The 13,913-nt window shown below is 43.8% G+C and overlaps 1 protein-coding gene across 9 annotated transcripts in view; it reads right to left on the bottom strand.

Moving 5' to 3' along the window:
• LOC124654270 (cysteine-rich receptor-like protein kinase 44) overlaps nucleotides 1-13,613 on the bottom strand; it is a 29,163-nt gene extending 15,550 nt beyond the window's left edge. For 2 of the 9 annotated variants that reach the window (XM_047193749.1, XM_047193810.1), the window contains exons 1-7: nucleotides 13,367-13,613; nucleotides 12,596-13,082; nucleotides 12,404-12,514; nucleotides 12,003-12,264; nucleotides 11,646-11,871; nucleotides 11,368-11,544; nucleotides 11,203-11,292 (exon numbers count right to left, since the gene is read on the bottom strand). In XM_047193749.1, coding sequence (XP_047049705.1) covers nucleotides 11,217-11,292; nucleotides 11,368-11,544; nucleotides 11,646-11,871; nucleotides 12,003-12,264; nucleotides 12,404-12,514; nucleotides 12,596-13,048 — 1,305 coding nt within the window. In that variant the 5' untranslated portion in view covers nucleotides 13,049-13,082; nucleotides 13,367-13,613 and the 3' untranslated portion in view covers nucleotides 11,203-11,216. Of the gene's footprint in view, nucleotides 1-4,655; nucleotides 4,680-11,073; nucleotides 11,293-11,367; nucleotides 11,545-11,645; nucleotides 11,872-12,002; nucleotides 12,265-12,403; nucleotides 12,515-12,595; nucleotides 13,083-13,366 lie in introns of those variants that run through there. The other 7 variants (XM_047193568.1, XM_047193694.1, XM_047193380.1 and 4 more) reach the window with 6 other exon arrangements.
• Nucleotides 13,614-13,913: the final 300 nt, after the last annotated feature.

Below are 13,913 nucleotides of genomic sequence, written 5' to 3'. Positions count from 1 at the left end.
TTGAAAATCCTTTCCCAAGGAGACCCCTAAGCATGAAGCTAAACCTATTAACTCCGAGCTATCCTTAGCAATAAAAGAAAGGTTGGATGATTTGTATGTACTTGTCTCCAAAGGATCAAGACGTTGTTGAGCTATCTTCATAGCCTTGCCCATGATTTCATCATCAGCATTCTCCTTTTGCTGCAGACGCACACTCGAGCGAGCCACGGTGGGAGCAATACCACCAAAAGCTATAACTTCATCTTTAGTAGGGACTGTACCTCCTTAGGCGTCACCGACTGAAAACCAGTGGTTACTCCATTGAGCACATGGTCATTGGTTTGAGCAAACTCACACATACTACTTTTATCACTCCCAAAAGGGTCATGTGTACAATTTAAAATTTGATCCAAGGTTACCTTGCCATCCTTTTCCACCTCAACAGCATGAGATGCAGCAGTAGCTCCAGCAAGCTTCTCCCGTAACCGATAATGGATAATTTTCGAATTCAAATCATAAGTTTGATCAGAATCAAAAGAAAAATTTAAATATGCATTGAAACAAACCTATGGCACAGCAGACACTACACCATTATGTAATGCAAAAGATCCCGACTGTTTTGTCCATGACATAGGCGATCCGGCGCTGGGATCCTCCCGTGCTCGCCGCGTGTCGCACCCTGGGTGGCTGCCTGCATCCACTTGCCCGGCCTCGTCCCGCGCGCACCGCGTGGCGCTCCCTGGATGGCTGCATGCGTCCACGGACCTGGCGTCCTGTTGGTGCCGTCGACCCTGCAACGACCAGCGTTCTGTTCAAGACGGATACGCTGCCACCGAAGCTGCCACCAATGATTGGCACCTGATCCAAGACAGAATCCACCTCAACCACCGCTACAGTTTTTTCTTTTTCTGCCTGAACTGAAAATTGATGTGAAACATCACTCTGAGCATCTTTTTGCACTAGTTTTTTGCAGACACCTCAGTATACGTGTCTGACCCTCCCACCCCACTAAAGACACATGGCAACCTGATAGTATCATTAATGGGATATGGGGGGAAAGTCCCAAACATCGCCATCATATTGTTTTGAAATTCACATTATTCCGTTGATCCCCAACCAAACCTTGGTTAGCCTCTGGATTCATAGTCTGTTCTACTTCCATGTTTGTAGTCTCATCTCTGTTACTATCATTCCTTCTATTTCCATCCCCTCCACCACTATCATCATCATTATTTCCATTAAATTGCACATCTTCAACCATATCAACCTCTGCACTTGCATTCTTATTTTCCACATCAAAAGCCAACCGAAAGAAACCTCTAGATATGTGTAGTACGGCTCTAGATATGTGCAGTACGGCTCTTCCATCACTGACCATATTCATCAAATTCCATGTCTGTTGCACGGTTAGGCACAGTGAAAGTCATGTAGCGCTTCATTCTTTGCACCTCATTTTTGCTAGGAAATTTCACCTTGAACACATTATTGTGAAAATGAGTCACTTCCCATTGGAAATTCTCGGATGGCACAATCCACTTCAATTGCTCCACTATCTCTGGAATGGTTGTTGCATTGCCCTCTATAGTCAACTTGGCAAGGTTTGCATTTTCCACTTTGGGCTTGTATGTACCTCTAAGGAGAATCTCAAAGAACATCAAAGCCTCGTTTGCATAACCATACATTACCACTGTGGGTTTGGGAGCATGTAGGAGATGACATGCACTTGAAATATGATTAACTGATTCACAAATATCGCACATAGGCACAGTACAATCATCAATATAGTGGCTCGGTTGCTTGCACCAAAAACAGCTACCCATCTTCTTCTTCTTTGCATTAGTTGACACGTCTTCCGCCATGCCGTTCACAACCGGCCCTGACATCGGTTGCACCATCGGCTGCACTGGAACAATTCCCGGCGCATTCACATCCACCGCCAAGGTTGCTTCAGCTGGCGTAATTGATTTCTGCGTCGCTGCCGTGACCGCCGCCACCACTGCCTGCACAGCTTGCTGAAGAAAGTCCTGGTCGACTCCTCTATCGCGACGAACACCGATAGTATTTTTCACATTGGAATTCCTATTCCCTCCTCCGTATCCTCCTCCGCCTGATTGCATGCGATTTTGGTATCCTCCTGTGCGTGGATACTGAATTGGGTAGTTGCGACGAACAGGATTCCCGTAGCCAGTACCACGGTTAAAATTACCGAATCCTCCATTGATGAATCCCCCTTCTCCGTGAGCCTCCTGGAATCGGTCGTTCCCGGAATCCTCCCAGGTACTAGATCCGCTAGACTCTCCCTGGATGAAGTTTCGCTGCCGCGCAAAGGGATTCGCACCTTGGTACCTTCCACCGCCCCTTCCATTGCCACCATTAGGAGATGACGGCCCCTTCCATCTCCACCTCTGCTAGGCGCTCGTCCACCACCGCAATTCATCACAACAGATGGCAGTGGCTATTAGGGTTTTGTGTCGCCAGCTGTATCGAAGAAGGTGCCTAAACGCTTGCCAAGCGACGAGATTGGGTATCGGCGGCTCAGAAATTTTTTGCTCTTCGATGGACTCGCATGCGATCACGAAAATCCTTTGGGCTTGGCTCAGCCGCTAGAGGCCCACAGAAATCCATCCTAGACCCGCGAGCTCTGTTGTTTGAAATCCTCGATCCATGCGGCACCTGAGCATCCTCAGGTCCGGCGATCATCGGAGATCTACGCCTCCGGCACACCACCGTCCATCCACCCATTCCATCGTCCAGAAACACTGATGGCTCAAGGACCGGACGAACAACCTGTTTAAGCATTTTTTGATTTGATAACTCCAAAGAAAAGTTACATACCTCCATCAGATCTATCATCGGCGATGCCAAAGTGAGCGCCGCCTCCCTCTGCAATCTTTGGCGCTGAGCCCTGATACGTCTCCGACGTATCGATAATTTCTTATGTTCCATGCCACATTATTGATGATATCTACATGTTTTATACACATTATATGTCGTATTTATGCATTTTCCGGCACTAACCTATTAACGAGATGTCGAAGAGCCGATTGCTGTTTTCTGCTGTTTTTTGTTTCAGAAATCCTACAAAGGAAATATTCTCGGAATTGGACGAAATCAACGCCCGGGGTCCTATTTTTGCACGAAGCTTCCGGAAGACCGAGGGGAAAGGAAGTGGGGCCACGAGGCGCCGCCACAACGGGGCGGCGCGGCCCAGCCCTTGGCCGCGCGGCCTCGGTGTGTGGGGCCCTCGTGTGGCCCCCGCGTTGCCCTTCCGCCTACTTAAAGCCTCCGTCGCGAAACCCCCGATGCCGAGAGCCACGATACGGAAAACCTTGCGAGACGCCGCCGCCGCCAATCCCATCTCGGGGATTCAGGAGATCGCCTCCGGCACCCTGCCGGAGAGGGAATCATCTCCCGGAGGACTCTTCACCGCCATGGTCGCCTCCGGAGTGATGAGTGAGTAGTTCACCCCCTGGACTATGGGTCCATAGCGATAGCTAGATGGTTGTCTTCTCCTCATGTGCTTCATTGTTGGATCTTGTGAGCTGCCTAACATGATCAAGATCATCTATCTGTAATACTATATGTTTTGTTTGTCGGGATCCGATGGATAGAGAATACTATGTTATGTTGATTATCAATCTATTACCTATGTGTTGTTTATGATCTTGCATGCTCTCCGTTATTAGTAGAGGCTCTGGCCAAGTTTTTACTCTTAACTCCAAGAGGGAGTATTTATGCTCGATAGTGGGTTCATGCCTCCATTAAATGCGGGACGGTGACAAAAAGTTCTAAGGTTGTGGATGTGCTTGTTGCCACTAGGGATAAAACATTGATGCTATGTCCGAGGATGTAGTTATTGATTACATTACGCACCATACTTAATGCAATTGTCCGTTGTTTGCAACTTAATACTGGAAGGGGTTCGGATGATAACACGAAGGTGGACTTTTTAGGCATAGATGCATGTCTGGATAGCGGTCTATGTACTTTGTCGTAATGCCCAATTAAATCTCACTATACTCATCATATCATGTATGTGCATGGTCATGCCCTCTCTATTTGTCAATTGCCCGACTGTAATTTGTTCACCCAACATACTATTTATCTTATGGGAGAGACACCTCTAGTGAGCTGTGGACCCCGGTCCATTCTTTTACATCGAATACAATCTACGCAATACTTGTTCTACTTGTTTTTCTGCAAACAATCATCATCCACACTATACATCTAATCCTTTGTTACAGCAAGCCGGTGAGATTGACAACCTCTATGTTTCGTTGGGGCAAAGTACTTTGGTTGTGTTGTGCAGGTTCCACGTTGGCGCCGGAATCCCTGGTGTTGCGCCGCACTACATCCCGCCGCCATCAACCTTCAACGTGCTTCTTGGCTCCTCCTGGTTCGATAAACCTTGGTTTCTTTCTGAGGGAAAACTTGCCGCCGTACGCATCACACCTTCCTCTTGGGGTTCCCAACGGACGCGTGCTGTAAGCGTATCAAGCATATTTTCTGGCGCCGTTGCTCGAGGACCGAAGAAAAGTTACACCACAAAGATTTCTAACTCCCACGTCAACTACACGCCAGGCAACATATTTTACGGCGCCATTGCCGGGGAGATCAAGACACTGCTGCAAGGGAGTCTCCACAATCCAATCTCTTTACTTTGTTTTTGTCTTGCTTTATTTTATTTACTTTCTTGTTTGCTGCATTATATCAAAACACAAAAAAATTAGTTGCTAGCTTTACTTTATTCTTGTCTTGCACTCTATATCAAAAACACAAAAAAATTAGTTACTTGCATTTGCTTTACTTATTTCAACATGTTTCCTTTTAATTTTACTGTAAAAGATATACCTGTGGGATAAGGGTCTATAATTGGAAGAGATAATATAGAAGAATTTTTCACCCATGTTAGTATGCATGAAGATCTTAAAGATATACCCATTGCAAAAGCTGTCCCTACTTATGAAGATGCCTCTGTTTGTTTGGTACGCATGATGGAAGCTAGATTTATTAGTCTCAAACCCATGATACAACACATGTTTCTTACACTTTCTGATATGGAGCGGGGAGAGAAGAGAGATTTTGTTCTAAAAGTCTTAGTGCGAGAATTTGCGGATATAGCTAAAGAAGCTAGAAAAGCTTTTAGTAAGCATGAGAGGCTTGGTACGATCACCGATTTTAAAAAAACACTTGAAAAAATGGATATGGATATAATTAAGTACACTAATAGTGTTAATGATGGTGGGGAGATTAAAGCACCAATACCATGTAAGCTCCTAGCGATGCATGAAGCTCTAGATGATAATTATGCTTGGCTTGTTCCTGAAAATTTGTTTGATGAGAGTAGCAAGCCCAAGACTAATGAAAAGGGAGCCGCTGAAACCTATGTATCCAAAATACTATGCATGGTTGAGAAAACTTCAAACCCCGCTGATGATACTTCGTCTCTTGATAACACTTGATATACACTTTCTGCGCCTAGCTGAAAGGAGTTAAAGAAAAGCACTTATGGGAGACAACCCATGTTTTTACTACAGTACTTTTATTTTATATTTGAGTCTTGGAAGTTGTTTACTACTGTAGCAACCTCTCCTTATCTTATTTTTGTGCATTGTTGTGCCAAGTAAAGTCGTTGATAGTAAGGTTCATACTAGATTTGGATTACTGCGCAGAAACAGATTTCTTTGCTTGTCACGAATTTCGACCTGCCTCTCTGTAGGTAGCTCAGAAAAATATGCCAATTTACGTGCGTGATCCTCAGATATGTACGCAACTTTCATTCAATTTGGGCATTTTCATTTGAGCAAGTCTGGTGCCTCAATAAAATCCATCTTTACGGACTGTTCTGTTTTGACAGATTCTGCCTTTTATTTCGCATTGCCTCTTTTGCTATGATGGATGAATTTATTTGCTTCATTAATGTCCAAGTAGCTTTGTGCAATGTCCAGAAGTGTTAAGAATGATTATGTCACCTCTGAACATGTGAATTTTTATTATGCACTAACCCTCTAATGAGTTGTTTCGAGTTTGGTGTGGAGGAAGTTTTCAAGGATCAAGAGAGGAGGATGATACAATATGATCAAGGAGAGTGAAAGCTCTAAGCTTGGGGATGCCCCGGTGGTTCACCCCTGCATATTCTAAGAAGACTCAAGCGTCTAAGCTTGGGGATGCCCAAGGCATCCCCTTCTTCATCGACAACATTATCAGGTTCCTCCCCTGAAACTATATTTTTATTCCATCACATTTTATGTACTTTGCTTGGAGCGTCGGTTTTTTTGTTTGTTTTTGTTTGAATAAAATGGATCCTAGCATTCAATTGTGTGGGAGAGAGACACGCTCCGCTGTTGCATATGGACAAATATGTCCTTAGGCTTTACTCATAGTATTCATGGCGAAGGTTGAATCTTCTTCGTTAAATTGTTATATGGTTGGAATCGGAAATGCTACATGTAGTAATTCTAAAATGTCTTGAATAATTTGATACTTGGCAATTGTTGTGCTCATGTTTAAGCTCTTGCATCATATACTTTGCACCTATTAATGAAGAAACACCTAGAGCTTGCTAAATTTGGTTTGCATATTTGGTCTCTCTAAAGTCTAGATAATTTCTAGTATTGAGTTTTGAACAACAAGGAAGACGGTGTAGAGTCTTATAATGTTTACAATATGTCTTTTATGTGAGTTTTGCTGCACCGGTTCATCCTTGTGTTTGTTTCAAATAACCTTGCTAGCCTAAAACTTGCATCGAGAGGGAATACTTCTCATGCATCCAAAATCCTTGAGCCAACCACCATGCCATTTGTGTCCACCATACCTACCTACTACATGGTATTTCTCCGCCATTCCAAAGTAAATTTCTTGAAGTGCTACCTTTAAAATTTCCATTCTTTACCTTTGCAATATATAGCTCATGGGACAAATAGCTTAAAAACTATTGTGGTATTGAATATGTACTTATGCACTTTATCTCTTATTAAGTTGCTTGTTGTGCGATAACCATGTTCCCGGGGACGCCATCAACTACTCTTTGTTGAATATCATGTGAGTTGCTATGCATGTCCGTCTTGTCCGAAGTAAGGGAGATTTACCACTCATTTAATGGTTAGAGCATGCATATTGTTAGAGAAGAACATTGGGCCGCTAACTAAAGCCATGAATCATGGTGGAAGTTTCAGTTTTGGACATATATCCTCAATCTCATATGAGAACATTAATTGTTGCTAAATGCTTATGCATTAAAGAGGAGTCCATTATCTGTTGTCCATGTTGTCCCGGTATGGATGTCTAAGTTGAGAATAATCAAAAGCGAGAAATCCAAATGCGAGCTTTCTCCTTAGACCTTTGTACAGGCGGCATGGAGGTACCCCTTTGTGACACTTGGTTAAAACATGTGTATTGCGATAATCCCGGTAATCCAAGCTAATTAGGACAAGGTGCGGGCACTATTAGTATACTATGCATGAGGCTTGCAACTTGTAAGATATAATTTACATGATACATATGCTTTATTACTACCGTTGACAAAATTGTTTCTTGTTTTCAAAACCAAAGCTCTAGCACAAATATAGCATCAATGCTTCCCTCTGCGAAGGGCCTTTCTTTTACTTTTATGTTGAGTCAGTTCACCTATCTCTCTCCACCTCAAGAAGCAAACACTTGTGTGAACTGTGCATTGATTCCTACATACTTGCATATTGCACTTGTTATATTATTCTATGTTGACAATATCCATGAGATACACATGTTACAAGTTGAAAGCAACCGCTGAAACTTAATCTTCCATTGTGTTGCTTCAATGCCTTTACTATGAATTTATTGCTTTATGAGTTAACTCTTATGCAAGACTTATTGATGCTTGTCTTGAAGTGCTATTCATGAAAAGTCTTTGCTTTATGATTCAGTTGTTTACTCATGTCATTACCATTGTTTTGATCGCTGCATTCATTACATATGCTTACAATAGTATGATCAAGGTTATGATGGCATGTCACTCCAAAAATTATCTTTGTTATCGTTTACCCGCTCGGGACGAGCAAGAACCGAGCTTGGGGATGTCGATACGTCTCCGACGTATCGATAATTTCTTATGTTTCATGCCACATTATTGATGATATCTACATGTTTTATACACATTATATGTCGTATTTATGCATTTTCCGGCACTAACCTATTAACGAGATGCCGAGAGCCATTTGCTGTTTTCTGCTGTTTTTGGTTTCAGAAATCCTAGTAAGGAAATATTCTCGGAATTGGACGAAATCAACGCCCAGGGTCCTATTTTTGCACGAAGCTTCCAGAAGACCGAGGGGGAAAGGAAGTGGGGCCACGAGGCGCCGCCACAACAGGGCGGCGCGGCCCAGCCCTTGGCCGCGCGGCCCTGGTGTGTGGGGCCCTCGTGTGGCCCCCGCGTTGCCCTTCCGCCTACTTAAAGCCTCCGTCGCGAAACCCCCAGTACCGAGAGCCACGATACGGAAAACCTTACTGAGACGCTGCCGCCGCCAATCCCATCTCGGGGGATTCAGGAGATCGCCTCCGGCACCCTCCCGAGAGGGGAATCATCTCCCGGAGGACTCTTCACCGCCATGGTCGCCTCCGGAGTGATGAGTGAGTAGTTCACCCCTGGACTATGGGTCCATAGCAGTAGCTAGATGGTTGTCTTCTCCTCATGTGCTTCATTGTTGGATCTTGTGAGCTGCCTAACATGATCAAGATCATCTATCTGTAATACTATATGTTGTGTTTGTTGGGATCCAATGGATAGAGAATACTATGTTATGTTGATTATCAATCTATTACCTATGTGTTGTTTATGATCCTGCATGCTCTCCGTTATTAGTAGAGGCTCTGGCCAAGTTTTTACTCTTAACTCCAAGAGGGAGTATTTATGCTCGATAGTGGGTTCATGCCTCCATTAAATCTGGGACAGTGACGGAAAGTTCTAAGGTTGTGGATGTGTTGTTGCCACTAGGGATAAAACATTGATGCTATGTCCGAGGATGTAGTTATTGATTACATTACGCACCATACTTAATGCAATTGTCTCGTTGTTTGCAACTTAATATCTGGAAGAGGTTCGGATGATAACTCTGAAGGTGGACTTTTTAGGCATAGATGCATGCTTGGATAGCGGTCTATGTACTTTGTCGTAATGCCCAATTAAATCTCACTATACTCATCATATCATGTATGTGCATGGTCATGCCCTCTCTATTTGTCAATTGCCCGACTGTAATTTGTTCACCCAACATACTATTTATCTTATGGGAGAGACACCTCTAGTGAACTGTGGACCCCGGTCCATTCTTTTACATCGAATACAATCTACTGCAATACTTGTTCTACTTGTTTTCTACAAACAATCATCATCCACACTATACATCTAATCCTTTGTTACGGCAAGCCGGTGAGATTGACAACCTCACCTGTTTCGTTGGGGCAAAGTACTTTGGTTGTGTTGTGCGGGTTCCACGTTGGCGCCGGAATCCCTGGTGTTGCGCCGCACTACATCCCGCCGCCATCAACCTTCAACGTGCTTCTTGGCTCCTCCTGGTTCGATAAACCTTGGTTTCTTTCTGAGGGAAAACTTGCCGCCGTACGCATCACACCTTCCTCTTGGGGTTCCCAACGGACGCGTGCTGTACGCGTATCAAGCCCTCCGTGCCGCCCGCTGAGATTCCCCACTGTTGCATTGCAAATCGCTTTCACTTACCGGAGTAGGTGATCGGCATAAGTATCGCAAGAAAGACTGAGACCCCGACTGCGCTCCTACGTCGAAACCATCGTCAGACCCCTCGTCGGAGGAATCAGAGGTGGCCCAGAACCTACTTCTGATTGCCGGATCGCTGGCCGTTCCGGTCAACTCCGGGGACGCACAAGCGGGATCGCCCGCCCCATCACCAGAGCCACCAACGGTCATATTGCCTTAGGTGTGGATACCTAAGATGATAATCAGCCTGGTTTGGAGTGGTGGCGTCGGTGAGCTTCTTCTTCGGAGTCGGCGTGGGGCTGACAGGGAGGAGATGTATATCCATGCGGCTATCCGTTCCAGGTTGTTGCGTGGAAGATCTCAGCTGCGATTGAGATTTCTTCATGGTGTCCATGACAAGCTACTGTGATCCTCGGCCAAAGAGCCAGACTCTCCAGCCGTCATGGATAGCGCATACTCAACCTCAAGTTTGGAGGCCCTTCGAAGGTTTCTTGCCGGCGTTCAACACTCTTGCTGCTCCAAGTGGTCCCGTCCCCAGAGCTGGCAAAGGTGGCCGCGATGGAGGCCTTGCTCTGGTGGTGGAGAAGAAGCACCCAATTGCTTTTCATGTAATCATTTTAGGGTCTTCTCTGTAAATTTGGAGGACTGCTTTGTAATTTTATTTTCCCTTGGTGTCCTTTGTAACTTGTACCCCCACCAACTGAAATGAAGCAGCTTGGCCCTTCCGGCCTTTTCCTCGTTCTAAAAAAAGTTAAACTAAAGAGAGAGTTCAACTTCCCCATACAAAACACATAATTCTACTCCTTTTGTCCCCTCAAAAGTTAATTCAATTTTCAACCAAATTTTGAAAAAGCTTGCAAAAATTTCACCAGGTTCCGATATACTCCCTCGTCCCACAAAACATGTCTCCAATTTTCCTAAATTTGAATGTATCTATTCCAGATGGGTAGCAAGGACACCTGAGTGCGCAGAGAAGGCAAGGATTAGTCATGTAGACCTAAAAGCAGGGTTCGGTCTAACAAAACTGAATGGTTGCTCATCCCTTGTGAGGAGCATAAGAAAATTGGTTTGTGAATCCACCAATAACATTTCGCGGAACATACATATAATCTGATATGGGCAAACATTAACATGATGCATGTTCTGTCGTGATCGGACCGAAGCCATTTATTCTACCATCTGATATGTAGTTGTGATTTGTTTTTTTCCTCTTTTCAGTAGCAACACACGGATGTTTAGCTAGTTGACATCTCTCAAATACTTTTAGGACCTCTGATGCGTTCTACTTTACATTTTAAGGGGTGTGATGACGTTTCTTCATTTGCTAAAAGAGAGTGAAATAGCTAGAAAAAACACTCTCAATGTGCATGACCGTTAAGTGATCATACCTGGCCTGCCGATTATGTTCTCTCATTAATAATGTCACTGTCAATACTCTCGGATCCTTCAATCATATTGATAACCTTGGTTATCGTAGGCCTTTTTGTGCGGTCATGATTCACACAGATTAGTCCTACCTGAATGCATCTCTTTATTTGTTCACAATCCAATTCCAGGGATCCATGCGTTGGTGATCTCTGTAACTTATTTCTCCATTTTCTAAGCATCTGCGAAATCAGATAGAGCATGAGAAATGTAAGTGGCCAGATGTAGAACCTAATATCATCTCTGAGAAAAAGTACCTCCATTTTGAAATGTTAGAAATTTTCCTTACAATATCGATAGAGTCTTCTGAAGATTTTCCAGTGATATCTGGCTTGTCTCCTGTGATTACCTCCACGATAATTACACCCAAACTGAATATGTCTGACTTAGGTGTAATTTTACCTCCTTGAAACAGTTCAGGTGGCATGTAACCACTGAATCACAACACGAAAGGAAATTTAGGTGTTAATGTGACTGAAGAAGACACATTTCTTATGACTAGGATGTAAGGGATTAAAAAGTCGCATCAACTCACAGTGTTCCTTCTTTTGACGAAGTGGAAATGGTTTTTTGTTGATGAGGTCTTGACAGACCAAAGTCGGTAATTTTTGGTGCAAAACTGTCGTCAAGCAATATGTTCGCGGGTTTTAGGTCTAAGTGAAAAATAGGCCTATTAGTTTGCTCATGAAGGTAATATAAACCATAGCAAACCCCCTGGATTATTTTATAGCGTGTGCTCCAATCAAGTCCAGAAGATTCATCTGCATTTGCAACCAAAAGAAAAGCATTTGGACAGATGTTACCTAGAAACTATACTCTATGTTACCTCACACACTACAATCTCAGATAAGGATGAAAACCAAGAAACGAGATCCCATATTAAATGTGGTACCTGTTAAATGCCTATCAAGGCTTCCCCTTGGAAGATACTCCAAGCAAAGTAACCTTTCCTCCATCCCTGCCAAAATGTATTTCTCATTGTGATCTAAACACTCATGCTGTGTTTCATAGCAGTAACCTAGACACCTCACTATATTAGGGTGCTTAAGCGTCATAAGATGACAAACTTCATTCTCAAATTGATTTCCCAGGTCTGTGTTTGATGACTGCAGGATCTTCTTCACAGCGATGATTTTCCTATTTGGCAGTACTCCCTGTTCAAAAATCATCCTATTAATGTGAATTCGTGCTTTTGGATCAATTCTAGCTAGGTCTGTACTATTCGAAGAGAGTCAAAGATAAGTTTCAAACAAGATAAAATAAAATAACGACAATTATGTGCTATAATCTTACCTTGTATACTCGTGCAGAACCACCCGACCCAATAGTGTGAGTGTGAGAGAAGTTATTTGTGATTTCTTTCAAATGGTGTAATGGTATATTGTGTGGTATTGAAGTCTGATCCTGTAATATGATTTCAAAATTATTTGAAATGCTAAAGCCTTCCAGAAAAAAAAAAAGATGGAAGTTAGAAGAGCATATTACAGTATCCAGTGCCAGTGCCAGTGCCAATAGAGGGTTTGAAGCTCTGATTGAGGCATCATCGGCTATGTATACTTTCAGAACCAAATCCCCTCTCACACGCGTGAACATCCCAGTCTGCTCGAGTGGATAGGGCGAGGCAACGGCATCAGACAAAGGCCGAAATAAGGGCCCAATGATTCTGGCCATGCCATGGAAGGACTTGGAATCTTGGATGGATCTGTTGGTGTTATACACACACGCTTCAAGAACAAGCTCATCAACACCAGATGGATCCGGCACGTTAAAGTAGAAGCACTCATTCCACGTTGTTCTCACACCCTTCTCTTTGACAGTCGTGAGGAACTGCTGAGAACCAAAGTTAAGCTCGACAAATGCATTCGTGTATCCATTTCCATCGCTGGACACTGGGATATGAGCACTTGCAACCTCTACGACCAACATATATTTCGCCATTCTCCTGGGCGATGTTGCCGTTTGCTAAACCGTACTGCACAAAATAAAAGGGCCGTTAACACCTCCACGTAGACGCGTGCAAGTGGAGATCCATGAACTGCCTTTTTTTTTTCTAAAGAAAAAGGCACCCCAATTCAGTATTACCACTTACAATAAACCACGGGTTACACGTTCCAAAAAAAAAAAACACAAGCTACAGCAGAGTTCAGAAGTATATATGCTAAAAGAATTTTGAAACTTGTATTAGTTCTCCACCTAATTAACCCAAGCAGCAAACAGATACGAAACAAAATGGATGGAGTGGAGACAAGGAAATACCACGGTACTTGGGATGAATCGAAAGTACCAGAGTCCTTGCTGCGGAGACAAGGAAATACTAGAGTACTTAAGAGTCTCGACCAACGGTCCGAAACAAATTAGCAAGCAGTTAAGTTTTGTCACCAGCGGCAGGGGATGGATCCGAAGTCAGGAGGACCGAGGTCCGAGGAAGAAGAGTAGTGCCCGGTCGATCCCTGTGACAGCGGAGGGGAAGGGAAGAAGAAGCATGGAAGCAGCCTGTGCTGACCCTTCCTTGATCAATAGACGCCTCTAGAAAATAGTCGGAATTATCCAAAATATGAAAATATAGTATATTGTACATATATTTGACTGGTCATACGCCTGTAGAATCGGTGTGGTTATTACGCGCAAAGCCCCAACTAGTATCTAGAAGTCCAGATAAACCCCTAAGTATTATGTTTGGGATGGAGAACCCCCTAACTTAAAGTGGGACACTTAGGTATCTCTAACGGGGTGACGCATATCGGACGCCTAAAAGTGGTCGCGAGCATACCTTTGCGTCGCTCCACGGACATATATTAACCGC

This window comes from Lolium rigidum, chromosome 1 (assembly GCF_022539505.1).
Source record: "Lolium rigidum isolate FL_2022 chromosome 1, APGP_CSIRO_Lrig_0.1, whole genome shotgun sequence".
Classification (NCBI taxonomy): domain Eukaryota; kingdom Viridiplantae; phylum Streptophyta; class Magnoliopsida; order Poales; family Poaceae; genus Lolium; species Lolium rigidum.
This window is presented reverse-complemented; position numbering and strand designations above follow the sequence as displayed.